The 25,008-nt window shown below is 47.3% G+C and overlaps 1 protein-coding gene across 6 annotated transcripts in view; it reads left to right on the top strand.

Annotated features, from left to right (window-relative positions):
• The window catches only part of Pla2g4e (phospholipase A2, group IVE), a 79,219-nt gene that overhangs the window by 39,778 nt on the left and 14,433 nt on the right, over positions 1-25,008 (top strand). For 4 of the 6 annotated variants that reach the window (XM_006499771.4, NM_177845.4, NM_001363090.1 and 1 more), the window contains 11 exons: positions 5,568-5,640; positions 14,523-14,659; positions 16,318-16,449; positions 17,303-17,343; positions 18,615-18,657; positions 19,443-19,506; positions 20,504-20,664; positions 20,767-20,853; positions 21,245-21,282; positions 23,014-23,149; positions 24,300-24,436. In XM_006499771.4, coding sequence (XP_006499834.1) covers positions 5,568-5,640; positions 14,523-14,659; positions 16,318-16,449; positions 17,303-17,343; positions 18,615-18,657; positions 19,443-19,506; positions 20,504-20,664; positions 20,767-20,853; positions 21,245-21,282; positions 23,014-23,149; positions 24,300-24,436 — 1,049 coding nt within the window. Of the gene's footprint in view, positions 1-5,312; positions 5,472-5,567; positions 5,641-14,522; positions 14,660-16,317; positions 16,450-17,302; positions 17,344-18,614; positions 18,658-19,442; positions 19,507-20,503; positions 20,665-20,766; positions 20,854-21,244; positions 21,283-23,013; positions 23,154-24,299; positions 24,437-25,008 lie in introns of those variants that run through there. The other 2 variants (XM_006499770.4, NM_001363091.1) reach the window with 2 other exon arrangements.

Raw genomic sequence — 25,008 nt, 5'->3', positions numbered from 1 at the left:
GTCATGTCCATTGCTTATGCTCAGTCAGAGTCACTCACCAGATGAAAAGCACAGCAGCCTGGCAAGGCAGTAGGTTTGCCCTGAGTCCTGGTTCCGATCTAGCCCCAACCTTTCTGGCTGTGCAATCCTGTGTGATATGTAACCTTCATAAAACCCATCTGGCTGGGCGGTGGTGGCACACACCTTTAATCCCAGCACTTGGGAGATAGAGGCAGGCAGATTTCTGAGTTCAAAGCCAGCCTGGTCTACAGAGTGAGTTCCAGGGCTGTCAGGGCTACACAGAGAAACCCTGTCTCAAAAATAAATAAATAAATACATACATACATTCACAAACAAACAAATAAACAAAACCCATCTGTTCTTCTGTAAGGCAAGGCTAATGTCTTCCTTGGAGGCTGGCCAGAGAGTTAAGTAAGACCCTATGCAAGGCACCTGATTCAGAGGCAGAGGCAAGAACTGGCTTGGCATACCATGGAACAGCAATATATTTCCATTTTCTTCATGCCCCAAGAGTCATATCTGTAAAATTAGGGAGAATGACAACATTAAACAGATAACCCATAGATTCCCATCCCCTGTGTCCCTGAATGAGCTGGCAATGTTTCCTATCTTAAGAGGAAAATGGAATCCTGACAATATCAAACCAGAGGCCAAGCAGGGCGGTGGTGGTGCACGCCTTTAATCCCAGCACTTGGGAGGCAGAGACAGGCGGATTTCTGAGTTCGAGGCCAGCCTGGTCTACAAAGTGAGATCCAGGACAGCCAGGGCTACACAGAGAAACTCTGTCTCGAAAACAAACAAACAAACAAACAAACAAACAAACAAAACCAGAGGCCAAGGCCAGGAAGGAAGGCCAGACCGTGCATGTCTACAGCGGAAACGTCCTGGTTCCCTGTCCTACATGGCTTCTCAGAGCTGCTGTCCTGCTCTCTCCCCCGGCACAGCTGTGATGATTGTTCCAGAGGCTAAATGAACCCCTGTGTGCTGTTTGTCCTAAAGTTCCTGCCTTGACCTCCAAGCCTCTGAGTGCCTCCTTCTCCTCACCCAGGATCTGCCAAGTGCCGTCTGAGCTAAGGACTCTGCCTATCTTTATCCCAGGGATATAGCTCCAAAGCCCAGTGGTCATGTCTGTAGTTAAATATATTAACTTTTGTCCTATATCCAGGCTTAACCAGGATTGGGCTTGTCCAAGTCTCTAGGTGTTTGGCTGTGTACCTGGGCTACTTAATCTGACTGGTTTCTGGTTTCCATCAGCATATTCATAGACACTGTGCTGGGTTCTATTGCATCTTAAAAAAAAAAACCTTTTGTTTTATACGAAGGGGTATTTTGCCTGCATGTATGTCTCTGTACCACATGCATGCAGTGCCCTTGAAGGCCAGAAAAGGGTGTCTAATCCCCTGGAACTAGAGTTGCAGATAGCTGTGAGCTTCTGGAATCAAACTTGGGTCCTCTTGAAGAACAGTCAGTGCTCTTAACCACTGAACCATCTCCCAGCTATGATATCTTAGATCAGCTTCCTCTGAGGTGTGAATGTTTGATCAACTAATACCACTTATAATAAGTGGTGTTATTAGTAATAAGTGTATTTTTTTTTTCTCAAACAAAGGTGTGTGTGTGTTTGGGGGTGGAGAGTTGCTTTCCTGGTTTTGGTTCCTGAGTCCTGAGATCACTTGCCTGCATCATGCACTGCTGGGAGACTTCCACAGTCTTACACCTAGCTCTGAAAAAGGCATCTAGGTCATGTAGTGCGATTTATTTTGTACGTCCAGCCCTTTAAAGGATCCCCACTTGCTAGTCGACTATCCCTTTAATTCTTAGCTGTCAGAACTGCTTGGCCCTATGACCTTCAATGTTGGTTGCCTCTTGGATTTCTGGGGACATGACAGAATATAAAAAAAACTCTAGCTGTGATAGTGAACTGGGCCAGCAGAGTGAGAAGAGGTGACAGCTGGTGACAGTTGAGCCAGGAGAAGCTGAGCTGAGCAGATAGGCTGCAACAGTTGTAGTTTGGAGCTGCTGGTATTGGGAAAAATGGGAGAAGAAGGGATTGTTTAAGCTGACTGTTAGGGAACTGAAGGAGGAATGGTTGGGAGAAATTTAAAGGGAGTGGGCTGGAACTGGGAGGACTGGCAAGGAGTTAAGAGAACTGGTTACTGTTTGTAAAAAGGAAATAAACAACCAACACATCTACACGGCTCAGACCTGTGTCCAGCGATTCTGATAACCTCCTTCCAGTGCCACCCCTGTATTGTCCATGAGAAACAAACGGGCACACAGGCAGCTGCTGATGCTCTGGTGAGGAGTGGGAGGGTCATGTGGTCCAAGTCAGCGATGGGAATGACAAGACTTTCCCACGAAGTGAGGCTTCTCGACTCAGGCAGAGTGGACCTGTTGTTGAGTAAGGGACATGCTTGCTATGAGCCAAGGAGAACTGGACATTGCTTAAAGGACGGAGTTCACAATCAGGTTCAATGATTTTAAAACATTTAAAACTTACTGGCTTCAGTTTTAAGCAAGCCTGGTCCATGGTAGATTTTTTTTTTTTGGTTGTTTTGGGAGTTTGGTATTGTATTTAACACTGGTGTTTGAGACATCTTAGGGGGAAATCCACTCCATGTAGGCAACCTACTGATTTTGTCAGCTCTATTCAAACAAAAATCAGATTCTGGAGGAAAGGGGCCTCTTTTCTTTTCCCCTGCACCATGTCTCTCTGTCCTGTTTCAAGGTGGTAGAAAAAATTAGGAAAGAAAATCCATAGAAAGTGAGACATGGCAAGCTCAGCATTAGAAAGGTAGAGGAGAGAGTTTGAGGACAGCTACATGAGATCTTGCCTCAAAGTAGATGTTATCATCGTCATTACTGTCATTGTCATCATCATCACCACCACCTCCTCCAGAGAATGTGCACACATGTAGCCTGTAGTAACCCCATGGTCATTGATGTTGCTGGTATTGTAGGAGAGAGTGACAGAGGAGGAAGAAATGGCCACCCCCATTGGCAGGCACTGGGGCTAGAACACAGGAGAGAACAGTGGCTGCCTAGATTCCAGGTGCCCTCTGGGGAAGTGAGGAGCAGAGCAAGGCTTACCAGGAGAGCACGAACTCCTTTAAAAAGGTAATGCTTGAATCTGTACTCAGCCAGGCCAGGACCTACCATGCCCAGGACACGGTGAGAGATAAAGAGCTCACTGCCTAGAGAAGTCCTGCCACAGGTCCCAGGTCCCAGGTCCCAGGTCTCAGGTCTCAGGTCCCAGGTCCCAGGTCACATAGAAGTAGTATTGTATTTACCCTTTGCCCAAATCACAGGGCTCACAAGAGAATGCTGTGTGGGCAACTTATTGTCTCTGAAGACTTGAGAGTTATACTCAGAAGGGCTCCTTGGACCCACAGGCAACTGTCAGATTGACTCTTGTTCTGTTCTCAGGGCATCCATCTGTTGGAGAGAGGAAAGAAATCTTGAAATTATGTGACCCCTGTCAGGTACTTAGGAACCTGGATTTCTCAGAATCGTTGTTCTTTTGGCTAGACTGGAGCCCCAGCGTAGTCTGGGAAGGAAGATGGGTGTGTGCTAACACAGACTGCCCTGGGTGGTGGTGGTGTGAGGATCCACACTCCCACTCTGTTTCATATAAACTTGGCTTTCCCACAATCTTAGTATTCTTTAAAGAGAAAAGACCAAACCTGTTTGAAAAGGTCCTAGAGTGTGTCTAACAGCCTGGGAGCTAGGTGCTCAGTGAGGCGGGTGGACTCCAGTTCCCAGGATTCCACACACAGACATGGTGGGCTGGGGAGTCTATCGAATTTGTCCCAGTCAAAGGCTGGGAATGGACAGAGCCAGTGCCAGACTTCACCTGAGCAACATTCTCGGGTAAAGAGCTTCAAGTCTGAGGTTTAACCAAAAAGAGCTCAAGTCCAAAGAAATATCCAAGACACCAAAGAGAACAGACATGGTTCTCACATTGTGTTGGTTCAGGGGGTGGGGGGGGGGGGCGGGAGGAGCATAGCTCCTAACCTCCACAGACTAGGATCCTGGGCCAGAAGAGTCTTCCAGAGTCTGGAAATGCAATGGGCTGTGGGGAGACTTCTGAAGCCAAGAACATTCCCATTGTAGGCAGCAAGAGTGCACAGCCAGCTCTTTCCACTTTAGGCAGCAAGGGTGCACGGCCAGCTTTCTCTGTCATCCCCACCCTTAACTCTGCCCAGCCTCTACCTTGGATCCTCCCTGACTCTCCAGCATCTAGCCTAGGGCCTGGTTCACAGTGGCTGTTCAAAAACCCCGAGTAAAAACTCACAAGACAGAGAGAAGTTGGTGCCTCTATGCAGAGAGGCAACTGGAAGACAGTCTCTAAATGCCATAGTGGCAGAGGACTTGTGTTGGCGAGAACTCGTAACCCTGAAGGAAGAATGAAATGCCTTCTTGAAACCTGGGCAGGGAGTCTTGAATAGATAAAGACTAAGAAGAGATTTATGTTCCTTCCATAGATAGTACACATGATCCAGGGACGCTTTGAGAGTCAGGGAGTATGGTGGGGTTGGGGAGGGGCGGGCGCTGCATCTGAGAAGCAGAAAGTTACAGGATGGAAAGAGGACAAAAGTGGACTCATAGCTAATAAGCAGCTCACAGAGGACAAAGCCAGCTGCTGAGGGAAGTGGGCCTGACCTCCGGAGGAAGCCAGGTGCTCACTTCAGGTGGGAAGGACTTGACATGAAGGCAGGGCTCTCCGCAAGTGATCAGGACAAGAGCATGACCGAAACGTCGGCATCAAAGGCAGAGCTCAGGGTGTGCCCCCAGGTCCAACTCCCAAGGGAGAGGCAGAAACCTGAGGGATCCAGTCCCTGGAGTTAGCAATACTGACAGAAGCATCAGTCATCGTGTTGAAGATTATCTGTGTTTGTCATTGTGAAAGAGAGGCCATTGCACATGAGCCAAGACATCACAGACATGTATAGCAAGGCATGGTGAAATGAAGGCAGATGCCTTACTGGGAGAAAAGTACAATGGCCAGGAATCCATGGAGGAGGGTCCTATGAGGAAGGGACATGACAAGCAAGGGAGATAACAAATGCCCTGGGTGGGAACTGTGACCCAGAGTGGTGGTAAACTCCTGACATGAGATGCCCAGGCTTTATCAACATCTACCCTCCTACCCAGTCACACTGAGCCTACCAACTGAGCAAGCTGCCGTGTGGAGTAGGCAAGAGAAATCTCTGTGTCTGCGTGGCTGGAATAAGAAATTATTCATTGGGCAAAGAGAATAGAGACATCTTGGGACACTCAATATTCCTTGTGTTTTTGGTCCAGAACATTCACTGTCTAACAAACATTTACTATTATATATCCTCATATGTCAGCAGAGAGATTCAGAAATGAAAAAAGCAGCGTGTCTCAGCTCTAGAGACTTCCACGTAGGAGAGAAGACTTGTCAAAATAAACATTGTCAGGACAGCATGTGGGCTGCTGTACAGCAGGTGGGCAGGAAGGCAAGGCTGACAATCTCCCTGGCAGCACTGGTCTGGAGGCAGCATTCAAAGAGTGACTCCTTTTTTTTTTTCTTCAATCCACAGGAGGGGTCATCTCCATGCCATCTGTTGACAGTGAGGATCATTGGCATGAAAAACGTCCGGCAGGCTGATATACGTAAGTATCACACATACACACACACACACACACACACACACACACACACACACACACACACACACCGTCCCTCCTGTTCTAGGGGTCTGGACAGAAAAAGGGGCCTCGCTGCATCCAGTCAGGCATGTCTCTGTGTATAGAATTCCACAGACCCTGAGCCATTGCTGTGTGTCACTAGTGAGTCTAGGGGCTGCCATAGTGACGTAGGAGAGGCCTTTTATGTCACGGAACCAGCTGCTAGCTCCTCAGAGCCACTTCTCAGGACATGGATCCCAAACCGGGATCTTTAGCCACATCAGTTTGTAGCACCCAGCTCTACAATCCAGCTCTCTCCTTGTGGTTGGACATAGGCCACTAGACAGGATTTTTTTTGTTTTTTTAAGAAAAAAATATATGCTGTAGCTGTCTTCAGACACACCAGAAGAGGGCATCCGAACCCATTACAGATAGTTAGGACCTCTGGAAGAGCAGTCAGTGCTCTTAATCGCTGAGCCATCTAGGCAGGAATTCTTTTTTTTTTTAATTAGGTATTTTCCTCATTTACATTTCCAATGCTATCCCAAAAGTCCTTCATACCCTCCCCCTCTCACCTATCCACCCACTCCCACTTTTTAGCCCTGGCATTCCCCTGTACTGGGGCATATAAAGTTTGCAAGTCCAATGGGCCTCTCTTTCCAGTGATGGCCGGCTAGGCCATCTTTTGATACATATGCAGCTAGAGTCAAGAGCTCCGGGGTACTGGTTAGTTCATAATGTTGTTCCACCTATAGGGTTGCAGATCCCTTTAGCTCCTTGGGTACTTTCTCTAGCTCCTCCATTGGGAGCCCTGTGATCCATCCATTAGCTGACTGTGAGCATCCACTTCTGTGTTTGCTAGACCCCGGGGCAGGAATTCTTTATAGCCTAACTTCCCCTCTGTCTCCTGCTGCATTCCCAGGCCACAGGAATTCAGGGAACCTCTGCTTTGGGAGGCAAAGGAAGCTATTGACGGGGCCAGAGATGTCCTATGCCTATGTTATGGTATAGCTGTCTAAGAAATCAGTTCTCCTCTCATGTGGACGCCCTGCTTGCCCAAACTAGGAAGGACGCTCGGCCTCTCTAGGGAGAGAATGCTCTGTGTCAGCTAGGGTATACAGCCGTGGGAACTGCAAAGACCAAGAAAGGCATGTTGAGGTTCTAGGTCTGACTCGCCAGGTTGTAAGCATCTGTGGCCTGGAAGCCTGGTCTGAGGAGGAGCGTCCTAAGAAAAGGGCTCTGCCCTTGAAGTGCCCAATGTGGGCTGGCCACCTGGCATCCAACCCCATTAATTCTCCCAGTGCCTGAGGGGTCATCACAGGAAGCTCACTTTGTAGGTGAGGGGTTAATGATTGCCTGAAGTAGAATTAGAGTTTGGTTCTAGGTCTGTAGGTCTGGCAAGGAGACAGGACCCTCTAGGATAGTGTTTTTTTTACCCTCCTCACACTGCAACCCTTTAATCGAGTTCCTCATGTTGTGGTAACCCCCAACCATAAAATTATTTGGTGGTTGCCTCATAACTGTAATTTTGCTACTGTTATGAACCATGAGTCATAATGTAAATATCTGATATGCAGCATATAGGATTTGATGAGATATGATATCTGATATGAACCACAGGTTGAAGAACTGCCACTCTAAGGAAAAAGGCTGTGGTCAGATCATAGACAGTCAGAAGCAGAGGAAGGCAGAGGAATCTGCTTCCAGATAGCCGAGGAAACTGCCGCATGAGTTCCTGGGCTATCACAGGGCCTCCTGATGCTCATGGGCCAACGCATATTCAGGGAGAGCAGGTATGGAGGTGCTGGGGACTCACCATGCAGGGGTGAGTGTAGAAGGCCAGAGGAACGACAGCTATGTAGCCCCAGAGACAGCAAAGGGTCCGACATGATTCAGACAGCCTTTAGAGGGTGAGGCATTCAGGGCCCATTCCAGTGAGAACTGTTTCAAGAAGCATTAAGTTTAGCTTATGTCAGCCAACGGGCCCACTAGAGAGCAAGGGATTCTCCTTGAGGCTTTCTCAGCACACTCGGATATGATCTGAGAAGCCAAGAAGTGTCCCTTTGGCCCAGACCATGCCAACTCTTTAGCCTTTCCTGCCCATTCCAGAATAGGTCTCTCTTTCTCCATCCCTCCTAGGGTCAAGGTCACCCCTCCTCTTAGCTTTAGTTCTCACATGCCTTTCTCCAGTTTCTCCAGAGGTGTGTCAGCTGCAGCCTCATTACCATCACCAGTCACCCAGGACGCACATTCTCAGTCTGCATGCCTGCACCTGCAAGCAAAGCCTGCCATTGTCCAAGGCCCTCTCTTCTGTCATCTCTCAGCCACACCTGTCCCCCAGAGACTGGCGAGTGGTGAGGCAGGCTATGATCTGGCTTTACTGGTCTCCTTTTCCCCTTTGCTGTGTGCCCTTTGGCATGCAAGCAGCCCTTGGGGTCTCTTTGAGATTCCCTTGTTTATGTTTCCCTCACTTGTCTAAGGGGTAAAAGGCAGATATGGCATCTGATGGTGCTCACAAAGTCACATTAATTCAGCACTCTATGGTTGTCACAGCCTAGGCTATGTCCTACCTTCTATGGATTCAGTGGGAAATTATCCTGATAACTTTTATGCAAAAATGGTTTTTTGGTTTAGGCATCTAACCTGTGTCTGTTTTTTCTGGAGATTTCAAGAGGCCGATAGCAGGAATTATTTGGGGGTTCAGGGGTGTCACCTGCTTACCAAGAGCTAAAGAGTATCTGTCCCAGGCCAGAAGGCAGGCACTCCTAGAAAGCTTCAGTCACCAGGAATTCCTTTCTGTGATGAAAACGAGTTAAAACCCCCAACTGGTACCTCTAGGGGCATCTCATAGGATCCTCAAGAGATATTGGGGTATCCACTGTAACCTCACAAGAATATTCTGAACATCTATGAAGACAATTAACTCACCTCTGCCACCTACAATTCAGGAAAGGGGACATGTCATTCATATGACCAAACCCTCTGTCACTTCCTGGAAACAGGGACTAGAACCTGCTTTTGCCTAGGAAATCCCAGTTCTTGAAATTCCCAGTTTAGTCACCACTTCCTGTGACCAACGTGCAGGTATTCCTAGAGTTAGCTAATGTGCTTGTGTCAGATTGTCATCTGGGTCCCCAGAACTTCCACCACCTCTCTCCTTTGTGCTATCCCCTCTTATTCCCAACCTTCAATGTATTGGGTGGAGGAAGATTTCTACAAACTAACTGGACAACTGATGAGTGAGTGTGGGTAGCTGATCGCCTGCTCGGTCTGGTCTCTCCCAGGGATGGTTTGTTGTTGCTGTTTGCTTCCGCGTTTGTTGGTTAGACAATCCTTACTGAGACTGGCCTTGAACTCATGTTCCTCCCATAACTACCCTCCAAGTTCATACAGCATGTTGTAATTTGTTTTGTTTTGTTTTTTGATGCTTGTGACAAATTCTGACCGAAAGCAACTTGTAGGAAGAAAGGGTTTATTTCAGCTCACAGATTCCAGTCCATCATTGAGGAAGCAGGGGTAGGAACTTACGGCAAGAACCTGGCAGCTGAACTGAAGCAGAGACTCCAGAGGGATGCTGCTTACTGGATTGCTTGCTTTTTCACCTGTCCAAGGGTAGCACCGCTCATGGTGGGCTGGACCCTCCCACACCAATCATTAATCAAGAAAACACCCCCATAGACTTTCCTACAGGCCAAACTGATGGAGGCAATTCCTCAGTTGAGATCTCCTCTTCTCAGATATGTCTAGGTCTGTATCAAATTAGCAAAAAACTAAATAATACTTGCCGCAAGATTTTTTTTTAATCTTAGCTTGAGATTTAGCTTAGTCTTAAGCCAATACACTGAGGTATATTTGGATGGATTCAGTGGGAAACTTTTAGGCATGGATTGACAAAGGAGAAACAGTTCCAATTTGACCTGACAGAACCAATAGGTCTTGCAGAATTCCACTGCATAGAAAGCAGACTTGAGAAAAATGTTCTGGGCCCAGGGGGAAGGGCTTGGGATAAGGAAAAGCCAAGGGAGGAGCCCAAGTGATCATGTCACCTCTTAGAGACCATGTCACCTCATATCTGTCACCATTTCTCTTCCTATTTGTGTGAGTTCACTAGTTGTCTTCCTCCTGCCCTAGCTAACATTTATCCCCCACCCCCACCCCCGTGAAACACTGATATGAATAGTTTTGAGAGTCAGAAGCTAGCTAGCAATTTCAGAATTATTACAATCACATATGTGGTCTGGGACTAAATTGCAGGTTTACTGATCACACTGGCTTAAGAATGATGAAACATTAGAGCAAGAAACAACATTAATTCTAGTATTGTAGGACACAGTTTTGGAAAAAGACTGAAGAGGTCTTTGGTGAGTCTCCCATTATGTAGAGCAATTACACACACTGAGTTGGCCACCTGGATCTGCTGGGATTCCTTGGCCTCTGGTACAGCCCTGGAGCAGGAAATTATTATTCATTCATCCATTTAAAAGTTGTCTAGTGACTGCCTACTCTGTCTAAAGGTTACAGTCCCTGGCCTTCTCAGCAGTCACGGGATGATGAAGACAATGGCTGGACCTGCTTTGCCAGTACAACCATAGCAGATACCCTCCCAGGAGTAGCACAGGGAACTTGTAGCTAAGGGACAGATGAGGATACTCAGAGGAGGTTTTCTGAGGAGATTCCTTCTAAAACCTGAAGGGCTAGCGAAGAAAGGGGTGGGTTAAAGTAGATAAGAAGGATTTAGGGCTAAAGAGATGATTCAATTCAGTGTCTTGCAGTGGACCCAGGTTCTATTCCCAGCATGTAGATGGCAGCTCACAATCTCCTGTAATTCCAGTATCAGATCTGATGCCCTCTTCTGGCCTCAACGGATGACTGCATACACACTGTGCATAACTCATGCAGGCAAACACACATACACATCAACGAAAGGAAGGAAAGAGGGAAGGAAGATAGGGAGAGAGGAGGGAAGGGAGGGAGGGGAGCGGAGAGGGGGAAGGAGTCTAACAGAAGGAGCAGCAGGTACAAAGGTCTGTGGTGAGACAGCACAGCCCTTTTGGGAACCTAAGCATGACTAAGCTTGTCCTGGAGTCAGAGTAAGAGTGAGTGTGGCTGAGTGTCTTCATGCGTGTGTAGGTGTGTGAGTATGAGCATGAGTGCATGAGTAAACATAAGCAGGGCAGGGGTGAGAAGCAGGAAGGGTGGAGAGATGGGGCCAAAGCTGAGAAAAATGGGAAGGAGAACCATGATGGGTTAGGATGGGACTCCTTCCTGAAACCAGACGGGAGCAATCAACCTGGGCAGCGACAAAATCATGTTTAAAAGGTTCCTTCTCTTAGGAGAAAAGGTTGACCTTGGACAACTTAGGAGACAGGAAGCCAGTGGGAAGGCTCCAGAGATGATAGTGGCCTGCCACTAAGGTAGTGGTGGTATAGATGAGGACAATGTGAGAAGCAAGGGGGACACCTGGTTTCCGGCCTAGGAACCTGAGCCAGTGGGAAGGAACAGGGTAGACCTGGAAGGGATGGGCCCAAAGATGAGGTCATCATTTCCTTCTCATTCCATCAAGGTTTTGTCTTTCTGTGTGGATGAACTCATTGTTAGGACAAGTAAAGGAAGATATCCTCTTACCCTTCCTTATTCAGTGTGAGGAGGGATGGGAATGTCTGCTCACCAAATGGGATCAGAAGCCAGAACACATGAGCCAAAACGCAGTTACAGACACTGAAGAGATTTTGTTGGCGTGACAACATGGGCTTCAGTTCCTGGGCACCAGTTCTACTTCCACTCACACAGCAATTACTAGTAATAGTTGTGAACTAGCTGGACCCCTACCTAGCCAGCCCTACCACCTATAGGACTTCTAACGGTGGGAAATATTGACTTTCACTAAATTCCACAGGTCTGGTTTGCACCCCTGGGACTTACCCCAGCAGGTCACCAAGGTGGTGAGAAAGACAGTCCTGGTACCTCTTCTTTCCTCCTCCCAAGAATAATGGCATGAGAGAGCCATTTAGGCTGATCTTAGCCCTATCTATTCTGCTACTCCACAAGCAGAAGAGTTAAGCTAGCTCCCACTTGGGAAAGCCCTAATGAAGTCAAAGCAGTTCCCCTTCTCCAGGGCACATGGAACAATATCACATTTGGTTTGTTTCTTTAAAATGAAAGAAGCCACTTGGCCACAAATATAAAGTTTTCCTAGATTTTACATCTCATGCCAGGAGACCCAGTGCCATATGGAGAACCCACTGGGTGCAGCTGCATTAAATCATTTGGAGGTGTGGCCCTTGCTCACTGTTTCATCTAAACCCCTTCCCCCAATGGCCCTTCTCAGCTGACTTGTGGAAAGCCATGCTTTTCCCCACTGCTTCTCCTCAGCTCAGCCCAACTTTGGTTCCCTTGTTGCTAAGACAACAGGTAAATGGACCTTTGGAGCAGGTGTTCCAGGTGTTTCCCTGACATCTGGACCATTGTGGAGCTTATCTTGTTCAAATCAACAGGCGTGTATTAGTCAGGGTTCTCTAGACAAATAGAACTGCTGTAATGAATATATTACATAATTAAAAGGAGATTTATTACATGGGCTCACAGGATGTGATTTGAACAGTCCATCATGACTCTTGTGATGGGAACACTGAGAATCCAAGGAGTTATTCAGTCCACAGGTTAGATATCTCATAGTCCCAATCTGGTGTTGTGGGCCTGGAGTATTCCTGGAGAGATGCTGGTCTTCAGTGTATATTGGAATCCCAAAGATATTAGTTCTAATATTGGTGAAGGAATGTTTTAGCAACAGGAGAGATGCTCATGCCAGTAAGAATGAGGGCAAGCAGGTAAAAGGCAGTTTCCTTCTTCTACGTCATTTCATACTGGCTGCCACCAGAAGTTGTGGCCCAGAATTAGGGTGGGTCTTCCTGCTTCAAATAATCTGATTAAGAAAATCCCTCACAGGCTGGAGAGATGGCTCAGTGGTTAAGAGCACCTACTGTTCTTCTGGAGGTCCTGAGTTCAAATCCCAGCAGCCACATGGTGGCTCACAACCATCTGTTATAGGATCTGGTGCCCTCTTCTGGTGTATCTAAAGACAGCAATGTACGCACATAAAATAAATAAATCTTTTTTTTTTAAAGGAGAAAAAGAAAGAAAGGAAAAAAGAGAGGTGGGAAGGAGGGAAGGAAGGAAAGAAGGAAGGACAAAAGGAAGGAAGGACAAAAGGAAGGAAGGAAGGAAGGAAGGAAGGAAGGAAGGAAGGAAGGAAGGAAGGAAGGGAGGGAGGGAGGGAGGGAGGGAGGGAGGGAGGGAGGGAGGGAGGGAGGGAGGGAGGGAGGGAGGAAGGAAGGAAGGAAGGAAGGAAGGAAGGAAGGAAGGAAGGAAGGAAGGAAGGAAGAAAGGAAGGAAAAAGGAAGGAAAGAAGAAAGGAAGGAAGGAAGGAAAAATGGAAGGAAGGAAGAAAGGAAGGAAGGAAGGAAGAAAGGAAGGAAGGAAGGAAGGGGAAAATGCATAAGAATGGCCCAAAGCTTGGGTTTTAGTTGATCCTAGATTAGTTAGTTGACAACCCAGATTAACTGCTGGCCTTCCCAGCATCACAAGTACTGAGATGGTACACAGAGTTGGATGAAGATCCAACTGATGCTTTACAGCCTTGTAACTCTCTCATATTGTTCTGGTGGCCAGAAGCTGATGGCCTCTGGAAACTTAACACTTTTTTTTTTTTTTTTTTGATTTCGAGACAGAGTTTCTCTGTATAGCCCTGGCTGTCCTGGAACTCACTTTGTAGACTAGGTTGGCCTCAAACTCAGAGATCCACCTGCCTCTGCCTCCCAAGTGCTGGGATTAAAGGTGTGTGCCACCATTGTCCGGCTTCTCTCTGGCCTTTTTATATCTTCTTAGACAAGAGTTGTTTGAAAAATTACCTCATAGATAAAATATTACATGAAAGGGGAGTTACAGAAGGATATTGATATTAAGTTCAAAGCAGTGTTTCATTTTATAAGCTCATTATAAGTTCAATACCACAGTTTCACATGGCTTTGCTGCTTTATCATAGTGCACACCTGTGGCCTCATCCTTGGACCTGATCTAGAATGAATGTTTTTTTCTTAATCACAGATTTGTCCCAAACCTATTTCTCTTTTTTAGTGTAATTGTGAAGGCCATTGTATTCCTTATTATGCAGTCTTTCCTTACTATTCTATGAGGAGGGGGTACATTCTATTCTTGGTTCTAACGTTATTATATCTTTCTGGCAAAATAACTAAAACCATCTCTTAAAACTTTCTTCCTAAAATTATTTGAATCAAATCAGGAATTTTATAAAATCATTAATTTACCTTAACAGCATTAATTCATGAAAATTCATCTTTATGTTGATCTGAAGGAAGTCTGCCCAATAGGATGGGCTTATGCCCAGGAATAATTAGCCTACGGTAATAATGAGAGGTTAGGCATATCAGTAGTAAGAACCAATCCTGAGACAAAGTCTCTAAAGGCTCTGCAATTCAGAGCTTACCCATCACAGCCATGTAAAGTGGTAGGCCATCTCCAGAAAACTTACTTACTTGTCTTTAGTCTTTCCTAGGTGGCTTCTGACAACCATCAAAGGTGTTTGTTGAGAGCCTAGGATACCTCTGTGTTAGGTTGCCCGTGTTCATGACAAGGATCAACAAGACCTACCCCCATCCCATGAAACCTATACCCTGTGTCTGTATAGCCTTCTTGGGATTCATGGACCATGCTGGAGAGGTAGAACCCAGATCAGGAAAAGGTTATCAACTGACAGGAGACATTGCTCTAGAAGAGATTTGTAGGATACTCTCTTTTGACTCCACAGTCTCCTCTTTGCCTTCTTTTTTCCCATTGTCCTCCTTGGACAGTGAGTCAGACAGACTGCTTTGTGACCCTCTGGCTGCCTACTGCCTCTCAGAAGAAGCTGAAGACCAGAACCATCTCCAACTGCCTACACCCAGAGTGGGACGAAAGCTTCACCTTTCAGATCCAGACTCAAGTAAAGGTGAGCCACAGAGGACCATACCTGTGTGCCTGCCCACGTGTCTGTTCCCTTCTCAGCCATGTGTGTGTGTGTGTGTGTGTGTGTGTGTGTGTGTGTGCGTCCCCATCTGTCTTAAGACTGTTTGTCTTCCTATTTGTCCTACTAACCTGTCCTGCCACTCACCCGCTACTTCCTTCTCCCTCTGTGTCTCTGAGGCTGCTAATCCTTCTACCTTCTAACCTCCTCTGCTCTCCTAATTGCTGCTGGTCCTAACTATCTCTTGCTGCAGAACAGATTTTATTTCCTGAGAATACACAGGAAGGAAAGCCATTCTAGTAACCAGGTCCAACCTGATTCTAATTTAAGAGGCTTGCCTCTTAAATCCATTAATTGCTTTAGTGCTTTCTTTTACCTCTATTTCCTCAGGCATATGCTTTCACGTACTGAGTCATTATGCCATGGTGTTGTTTTTCTTCAGATATATGGTGGGTCTAAGTCATAGTTACATCTCTTGTAACTTACATAGTTACATCTCTTAAGCATCTTGAGTTGTGGCAGCCTTGAGACAAATTTGGCCTGTTGATAAAGGCATCAATCCCAAGAAAGTCAAGGCTTGACACTCCAGATAACTGTTTAGAATTCTAGTTAATGAAGAGTCTTTTATTTTTCAAAAGGGTTGTGATCATTATAGTTTAAAAAAACACAACCAATAGCAACTGCCACCACAACAACCTTTGCACCAGTTGTGGTGGCTCACACCTGTCATCAGGAGACTGAGATAGGAGGATTGCAAATTTGAAGTGGACCTGGGCTACACAGTGAAAACCAGTGTTAATAAGCTAAAATACAATGTCACCCCTTTTATCATGTGTATGAGTTTTGTAGGGGAGGACTATTTCCATGTGAATGTAGTGTACCATCTTGAAATCAGTATTTTGAGCTTTCTTTTTGTTTTGTAGTTGTCAGGTTGTTCTGGTCCAAATTTCTAGAAATTACAAAATCTTACATAGTTGTAGATGCCCAAAGCCACGTTTATGTCCACTAGATAGAAATCTAGGAGGTAACACTTTCCTTGAGTCAAACCTTTCAGGATCAGAGGCTGGGAACCTTATAAACTCGTCCATGCCACCTAGGCCATTGAGGACAGGCCACTTGTCACTTGAAGAACTGCTACAGGACCACACAGGAGACCTTACTAGGGGTCAGAGAACAGAATTCACACAACTCAGCTCAACCCTACCCATCATCGGGACAGCAATAGCCTTTGCTGTGTCCTTCCCTGGAGTACAAAATGTTAATCTCCCTAGCCTGCCTTTTCTAGCTGCCTTCAGCTGCCATGCATCCCATGGTTTGCAGGACCTTACTTTGCCCTTCATCCTTCCCAGGTGAAGTGACATCCTTCCTCTCCACTCTTCCCAGGCTTCTCAAGTGTTTAAAGGGACCAAATACTCCCGAAATCAAGAGCAGGGGAATGACAGCCTCCGGGGAGCTGGAGAGCAGGGAAAGTCACTTTCACCCTGAATTCATGTCCTTGCAAATGTCTCTTACGTCTAAGAAGAAGCCTCTGTGACCCTCTTCCTCGGGCCTCACTCTCCGCTAGCCTGAGGTCATGTCCTTTGATCTGGGAGTGGGTCACTGCAACCGTGGTAACCAGGCTTGTTCTCTCTCCTCTCCTCCAGAATGTGCTAGAGCTGAGCGTCTGTGACGAAGACACCCTGACACAAAATGACCATCTCTTGACAGTCCTCTATGACCTCTCTAAGCTTTGCCTCCGGAATAAAACCCATGTGAAGTTCCCACTCAACCCAGAGGTGGGTGCAGAGTCACAGCCCCTAAGCCTCTGACTCCATGGGAACAGCCACTTACTACCATGATATCTCTGCATGATACCCCTGCTCCGAGCACATATGAAATCTGGGACAGGAAATGCTTCTGGTTCAAATCCCAGCACTATCACTTGCATGGAAATTACCTAACTCACCTCATTGTCTGTTTCTTCATCTGTGCAATGGTGATAACAGCTCCTCCGAGCAGTCAGTTTCCTTTTCTCTTACCTCCAAGTCCTGATTCTGGAATACCCCTGGGTAGAGAGGGCAAGTCGGAAAGAACCAGGTTATTCTAGGTTCGATCATCCCACAAATACTGAGATACTTGTAAGTAAGATGCTGTCCTGGGCTTTGGGCACACATTAGAGGGCAAGCATCTCTCTTTGCTTTCTGTACATTCTGATGGGGAAACTGAGGCCCAGTGAAGCCATGACTTACCTCCAGTTACACAGGACACATGAGAGCAGAGTTGGGCTCTCTAACAGCACCAGCTCACAGATCCCCTGCCCAAGCCCCAAGTCCCATGGGAAGTCAGGCCAACGGTGAGTTGAAATAGAAAGCCAACATCCTGGCACAGAAGAAAGCACACTTGAGGCCAGGTGTCACATCTACACCCAAATCTCCCTTACATTGCACTAATGTACTAATTTTTTCTAATGTCAGAGACTTGGGACAAAGAGTGCTGAAGAGGGTTAGGAGAATGGAACAGCTGTTCCTTCTCCATGGCCCTAGGACCAAGTATGGGCTGGGCATGGCAGGTCTACAGGGGTGGGTGAATGTCCTTGGAGGCAGGTGTGCATACATGGCCAATAGCTTCCTTCCTTTTCTCTCTCCTCAGGGCATGGAAGAACTGGAGGTGGAGTTCCTACTCGAAGAGAAGTAAGTAGGTGCCAGGCTGTGTGTCAGCTAAGATCCTTGACTTTAGAGTTGAGGCTGCCTTTGTGCTACTCTCCTGTGTTCCACCCTCACTGCTGGCACGGGGGCTGTCTTCCTCCTAGAGAGTCAGCTCTCTCGATTTCTTCGTCTATGCAATGATGAATCAGGAGCTTGTAAAGTGTCCAGGTTCCACCACTATTTTAGTTCCACTGATGCCAGCATTCCTTTAAAGATTTATGGGTTTAGGCATATAGCTCAGTTGGTAGAATGCTTGTCTAGAATACACAAAGCCCTAGGTTCAGTTCTTAGTACTGTATAAATCAAGTGTGGTAGCACACACTTGAGACTTCTCTCTCTCTCTCTCTCTCTCTCTCTCTCTCTCTCTCTCTCTCTCTCTCTCTCTCTCTCTCTCTCTCTCTCTCTCTCACACACACACACACACACAGCACTTCAGTGCTTGCACCAGCAGGAGCTTCCCGGTAGAATTCCTGCCACTGTGGTATGGGATCAGGAAAAGGGTTATCCTCTTTGACCCAGAACTGTCAGAACATTCTAACCACTGGCCAGAACCAGAGCAGAAGGCAAAAAAGTTAAATCTGGGAGCTGAAGAGATGTCTCAGTGGCTTAGAACACTGGCTGCTCTTCCAGAGGACTTGGGTTTAATTCCTACATTCACATGATGGCTCACAATCATCTGTAACCCCATTTCCAGAGGATCTGATGCCCCCTTCTGGCCTCTGCTGAAACTGCATGCATGTGGTACACATACATGAAAGCAGACAAGGAACAGGCAGGCAGGCAAAAACACCAATACCTGAAAAATAACAAAATAATTTTAATTTAAAAAGCCAGTCCTATTTGTAAAGTGCATACATTAATTAAAGCATGAAAGCTTCATTGATACGAAGTGTTTGCATGTTCTAGATGTTGGGCTGCAGTCATACAACACTACCAATAAATCTCTCTCTCCATGTACATTCTGTTTTAAACATGCACCCCTTTCCTCCTTGGCAACCCACAGACCTAGATCTAAGTTGAAACAGAGTCACAGAGACTGGCTTAGGGCTCTGATCCTCCTGCCTCTGCCCCTCGGATGCTGAGGTACAGAGAGATGCCAAGTCTGGTTCAAACCTAGTTTTTCAAACAGATGTTTCTCATAATAACTGAAAAGAACCTGCTACTTTATGACTGAAATGACTTACAGTTTTTGTCACCCTCATAAGGGGTCAGCCAAGAATGTTGTTACTGACCAGGAGTTTTCTCTTGTTTTTTAGTTTCTCCTCATCAGAGACCCTCATCACCAACGGCGTGCTGGTGGTAATTGGTTCTGGTAGCTTTAGAGGCCACACGTGGCTGCCTGCTGCTCTCAGGGAATAGGGTGCTGGGCCCAGCCTGGGGGCTTGTCCAGGGAAAACTAGACTAAATGGTTAACCCAATGGGGGTGCATCCAGGGGTGGGGCTGCACTCTGGGCTCCTATATCAAGGCAGGAACACTAGGGTATCATCTTTGCCCAGACTCCACTTCCCCCAAAGATCACTTCTTTCCCAGATTTAGTCACAATAACTCCCAACACTTCTGTAATCATGGTTTCAGAACTAAAATAATTGGTGGCACATGTCTTTAATTCCTGCCCTTGAGAGGCAGAGACAAGTGGATCTCTATAAGCTCAAGACCACCCTGTCTCAGGGGGAAAAAAAAAACAACATAGTTGTTCTAACTGTATGTTCCCACACTCCCTGCAAACTTCTCCTTAAAAAGCAGTGTGTTTGGAATGTGTAACAAAGGCCTTCGCCTGGCCTCTCCTTCTTGGAAAGTTATTTTATCCCAAGTTCTCACTCACAAGGCTGAACACAGCCTCAGGCCAGCCCCTGTGAACCCGACTCCCAGTCAGCTGTGGTGTGTGCCCCAGCTCGGTCTTTTCCCCTCTTGCAGTGAGGCACCACGCCTTGACTGGGTTCAGAATTGTCTACACCAAGCCCAGTAGGCGCAGCATAAGCCTGTGACTGACCAACATCTAGGTCTTTGTCTCTTCCCTTCTGACTGGGAGCTGAGGGAGGTGGCTTGAACTTAGAGTCCCAGCTGCCCTCTTTGCTTGTCACAGTCTCGCCAAGTCTCTTGCCTGGAGGTTCATGCAGAATCCAGGAGGCCGAGGAAGAGGAAGAAAAGTGAGTTTCCCTGCTCTGTCTAATGGCTTGTTTGGGTATGGAGGTGGGAACTATGATGATCGAGGTCAATTTGGAACTCAGGGAAACAGGTCAATTCAACCTAACTGGACTATCCCGGGTTGGGGAGGTAAAATCAAAACTCAAAATCGTGTCTTCAGACGTCTATCCTCGGTACCCATCTCTGTGAAGGGTTTGTTCTTCCAGGGATCCAAATGGACATCCTCAGGCCTGCCAAGTGTCCTGGAGCCTGTGGCTCAATGCTGCCCTCTGTGGCTGAATAGGCAGCCTTGGGACAGATCAGCACTGTAGCTGCAGGGGCCCTCAAGCCACACCTGCCTAGCAGCTCCCAACTCACAAGCCACTGTGCTTCCCTACCCACCATGTAGGGATTACCAGATGTTCACAGGAGGAGAGCAGTGTGGCCCCACAGATGTGGCCAGAAAGGAGGACTTGTGGGGAGGGCCTTTCTGCTCCCAAACTGACAATCTGATGGGGTTATTTTCTCTGCGGTGGACTGGTATGACTTTGTGGGGGCTGCTCTTCTAGCAAAGCAGAACCAAGAAATCTAATCTTGAGAACTCTCTCGGCACCTTAGAGGACTTTCTGGAGAGCCTGTCTATCAACATTCTTCACAGGCCTTGTTAAAGTTCAGCTTTCAGGGCCCTGTCTGAAGCATTTTAATGAGTGCCCAGGGACTGTGAACTCCTCCTGGCACATCAAGACAGGACTACTTTTTATTCTGAAATGTATTTACTTTATCTTATGTGTATGAATGTTTTGCCTCTCTCTATATGTATGTGCACCAGGTGCATTGGATCCCCTGGAGCTGGAGTTATAAATAGTTGTGAGCCACCATGTGGGTGCTGGGAGCCATACCAGGGTCTTTGCGAGCAGCAGTCTTCTTAGTCACCGAGCCAAGATAAGATTTTTGCTGGGCTAAACGGGAAGCAGAGATAAGAAACTTCCCAGGGGTCTAACATCTTACCTTCTTTCTCAGACAAAGACCTTCTGGTGATGGTGACAGACTCCTTCGAGAACACCCAGCGTGTCCCGCCTTGCCAGGAGCCCTGCTACCCCAATTCTGCCTGCTTCCACTACCCCAAGTACTCCCAGCCACAGCTTTACGCAGAGGCGCCTAAGAGCCACTGTAACTTTAGGGTACATGGCAGCCACAGTTGGAAGGGAGGAAGAAGGGAACTGGGCTGGAAGGGCTAACAGAGGAGCCCCTCAGCCCCTCACTGAGCCCAACCATCCTTCTAGCTTTGCTGCTGCGGAACACACAGGAATGACCCTGTCTGCCAGCCCCTCAATTGCCTTTCTGATGGCCAGGTGACAACCCTGCCTGTGGTGAGCATCTGGGTCTGGCAAGGGGTCCCAGAGCTGCTGAGCTCCTGTGGTAGAAATGTGGGAAGAGCCCAAAGACATATGGGGAAGGTAGCACATGGGGTCTCTCAAGCAAAATGGAATAGACTTGGAGCCCTCAGTGGGAACCCGGGGAACGTGTGGAGCCTTGAAAGAGATGTCATGTCATGTCCAAAAGTGGGGCATGGGGAGAGAGCATGTGTGTGTGCGCACGCGCGCGAGTGTATGTGCATGCGTGCGTGCGTATGTGTGTGCACATTACTGTGAATATGCATGTATGCAGAGCCCAGGGAGGGGTAGTAGTAAGTTCCCACCTCTTTGGCCCCTTTTGCTCTCAGTGCCATCTCTAATGGGCATTTCACCTTTTTCTCATCAGGGAGAGAACTATGAGCTACACATGAAGTCCTCACCCTGGTAAAGTATCCCTTCCCTTCAGTGCTCCCCCTAACTCGGTGTGAGGAGGTAGCTCACTGTCATTTGTCATTTGGTTTATCTTTTCTTCAGTGGCTAATGAAGTTGAGTATCTGGTCTGGACTTAATTGGTCATTAGTAGATCTTCTTGGAGATGTGTTTCCCCAAATTCTTTGGCCATGTTTTAAATGGCCTTGTCTTATTATTAACTTACAAAAGTTTTTTGTGTATGCTGGATACTAGTATTTTATATTCAACTCTGTTGTGTGAGATGTCTTTTTTTTTGCATGTTTGTTATTTTACATTATATATGACTGTTTACATGTATGCATGTATGTATGTATGTATATATATGTGTGTGTGTGTATATATATATATATATATATATATATGTCATATGCATACCTGGTGCCTACAAGGGCCAGAAGAGGGCATTAGGGACACTGGTGCTGGGGTGACAGAAGGTTGTGAACTTCCGGATAGGTTCTGGGAACTGAACCCTGGTCTAACTACTGAACCGTAGCTTCTAGCGCGCCCCTTTGCATTTTCTTGATGATGCCTTCAAAAAACAAAGGTTTTTAATTTTGATGAAACCTATTTTCTCTCTTGTCTCTTGTATTTTTGGTGTCAAATCAAAGAAATATTGGTTATTTCTTTGACTTGGCAGGCGTTATATCCCCTGAAACTGGAGTTACTGACTGTTGTAAGATGCCGTGTGGGTAGTGAGAATTGAATCTAGATCCCCTAGAAGAACAGCCAGGGCTCTCAAGCCATCTCTCTGGTCCCTTGCCTGTAATTTTATTTCTAGTTTGATTTGTTATGTTATCAGAAGGGTTACTCAATCTTGCTGGGTCTCATTTTTCTTACCTGCAATTTCAGCTTGTTCTTTGAATCTCATAAATGAATGCAGGTGACATACCAGGAATATAAATGGTGGGTAGGATGTTCAGCAAATGCCCTCCAACACTACTGTTATTATGCCTTCCCTGACTGCCAGGGAAAATAAGTTCTCATCGGAAGAGAGGTGCCAGGAGAGCCTCGGCCCGGGAGAGCCTCAGGCCCTGCCCTCAGGGATGCACAGCTTTGTTAGGAGTTTGAGGTGAGCTTGGACAGGTCTGGTAGGGTCTTATGCCAGGCTTGGACTTGCTCCAGGCAGAGAATGTGATAAAAAAGAGGGCAGGCATCAGGCATGTCATGGCAACTTGTGCCTCATCTGCCTGGAAGAACTGTGGGGATGACACAGTGAGGTCAGGGGTGCGAGTGGTTTTGTCAGTTGCACAGACACGTAGGAGAATGGTGGTTTTGTGGGCAGGAAGGGCTCAAAAGGAGCAGGGAACTCCTTGGGAGCAGAGGGCTAGTTTATGGGGCTCAGAAGAGTCTATGCTCTATAGTCCTGTCCAGGAAGGTTTACCAAAGGGATGTAAGAGACCCTCGCCACTCATATCAGCTTTGGGATCGAGAAGGTACCTAGAGAAACCTTTTGGAACTTTCTATATCCTGCTGAGGAGGCAGAAATAGTAGTCTTTAGCCAAGCACCAGCTTACAGTGAGCCAGCTAAGGTTTTGGAGCTCTAGGCCTGGTGTCTCATGAGGTACTGAAGGTAGTGCTGGCCAGGAAGCATTTTTGCAGATGAGAGTAGATGCCCAAGGTCACAGAAGATATATGGAGTAGAACTTGGCTCTATATCTGCTGATTAAAGGTGAGCTACGACTAAAGGGTGTCCCTTTCCCACAGCTCTGACACACTGGATGTGCGGCTTGGATTCAGCCTGTGCCAGGAAGAGGTGGAGTTTGTGCAGAAGCGGAAGATGGTGGTGGCCAAGACACTAAGTCAGATGCTGCAGCTGGAGGAAGGCCTGCATGAGGATGAGGTGGGTAAGCATGGGCACTGGCCCGGGCTGAGGGCTGCTCTGGACTCTTGGTCCCTCAATTCCACGTTCTATTAGCCACCTTATCCTTCCCAACTCCAGGGTGACTACTGTACCACCTGGATTTCTGTGTTTGCTCCAACTGCTAAGGTCCTGGTGCCAGAACAAGGGCCCTGAGACATGTGATTCAATTGTGTAGGGGTGGGGGCTCTTGCCAACAAATGCATGCGTGCACGTGAATGCGCCTGCACACTTAGGATCCTGACCCAGCTAAGCTGTCTCACTGGGACAGCGTGGAGATGTCATTCCCACCCAGCCAGGAAACATTCTGACATTCTATCACCTTAGGCACGCAGTGCCCAGCCCCCATCCACTTGTTTTCTCTTTTCTACTGTGTACCCATCTCCACCAGAAATGACTGGGGGAAGTTAGAGAGAAGCCCCTCCCATCCCCGAGCCAGTTGCCTCTTCCCCTGGAGGCAGCCAAAGTGCCCCTACACTTCTATCTGTTAGCCCGGGGAGCAGGTGAGCCCTTGCTTCTGAGGCTGAGATAGAGTCGAGCCTCAGCTTCAGGAAAATCTTTACAGTCCCTACTAAATGGAGACAGGAAGTTGGCCCAAAGCTTCCTCTTTGTTCTCATCTTTAGGGATCCACACCAGGGACTCCTTAAACCTATGTTAATCACCCTCACCATCAGTAAACTGGGTTTCTCTCGCTCTCACAAGTGCTACATAGGCTGAGTGTGTGCCGTGTACCCGACCAGGGACTAATGTCCTGACATCACTGCCAAGTACAGATGTCAGTCAGTCACCATCCATGACTCACATATCTATGCATGCAGTCTCAGTTTTGATGCCTATTAACAAAGAACTGGGTTGGGTGCTCCGAACTCTTTAACGAGGACTCTCTGATTAACTGAGCCTAGGTTAGGCAGCAGATCCCTTACTGATAGCATAACTTGGTTTAGAGCAAAGGTGATCTTCTGGACCCTACTAAGTTACTCACTGCTCTGGGAAAGGCAGTCCTCGAACCATCCCCTTCCCTCCCTTCTCTTAACCAGCTCTCTGTATTCCATCATTTGTATTAAGCCAAGATCACTCCATGTTCTTATCTGTGGAGGAGCCCTTCCCAGAAGTCTACTTCTGTGCCTACAGGTACCGATAATAGCCATCATGGCCACAGGAGGTGGCACAAGGTCTATGGTCTCCTTGTATGGCCACCTGCTGGGGTTGCAGAAGCTGAACTTTCTGGACGCTTCTACTTACATCACCGGCTTGTCAGGTGCAACCTGGTAAGGAACTGGGCGCCGTCATTGGTGAAGCCCAGAGGAAGTACCAAATGGGTGTGGTCTGGGATCTGGTGGAACCATGAACTTTCCCATCCTAAGTAAAAGTGACTCATGATGCCTGGGAAACTCTACCATGCACAGCTATGGGATTTGAGGCATTTATTTTAATTCCTTAGACTCAGTTGCTGGATCTGTAAAGTGGGCTTAGCAATAGTCTTGGCCTCTCCCAGTATTAAGCACAGAGCTGCTGTATACATTGATCATTGTTGGCTATGTCCTTGGGGCTGTGGTCACAGTCCAAGAAAACATGGTGGCCAATGATAAATGAGCTTGGTGTTACCTTCTTTCCTAGTGAGACGCAGCCACCCTCTTTTGGGGCTTGGCCCAGTCTCCCAGGATGGGTAGAACCAGCCGGGTTGCTCTGGCTTGCTTCCCTGCAGTGCCTCGGTGCTATCCTTTGTCCTTGTTGCTGCCCTATCAGTGCCTCAGCCTCAAGCAGCTGAAAGGAGTGAGTAGAGCTTGCACAGGGCTGCCTCCTCCTGACTCTGCTGAGGTGAAAGGGAGGTGGATGCTGG

This window comes from Mus musculus, chromosome 2 (assembly GCF_000001635.26).
Source record: "Mus musculus strain C57BL/6J chromosome 2, GRCm38.p6 C57BL/6J".
In the NCBI taxonomy this organism is placed as follows: Eukaryota; Metazoa; Chordata; class Mammalia; order Rodentia; family Muridae; genus Mus; species Mus musculus.
Note: the sequence above shows the minus strand (reverse complement) of the source record. Positions and strands in the feature narration are given on the sequence as shown.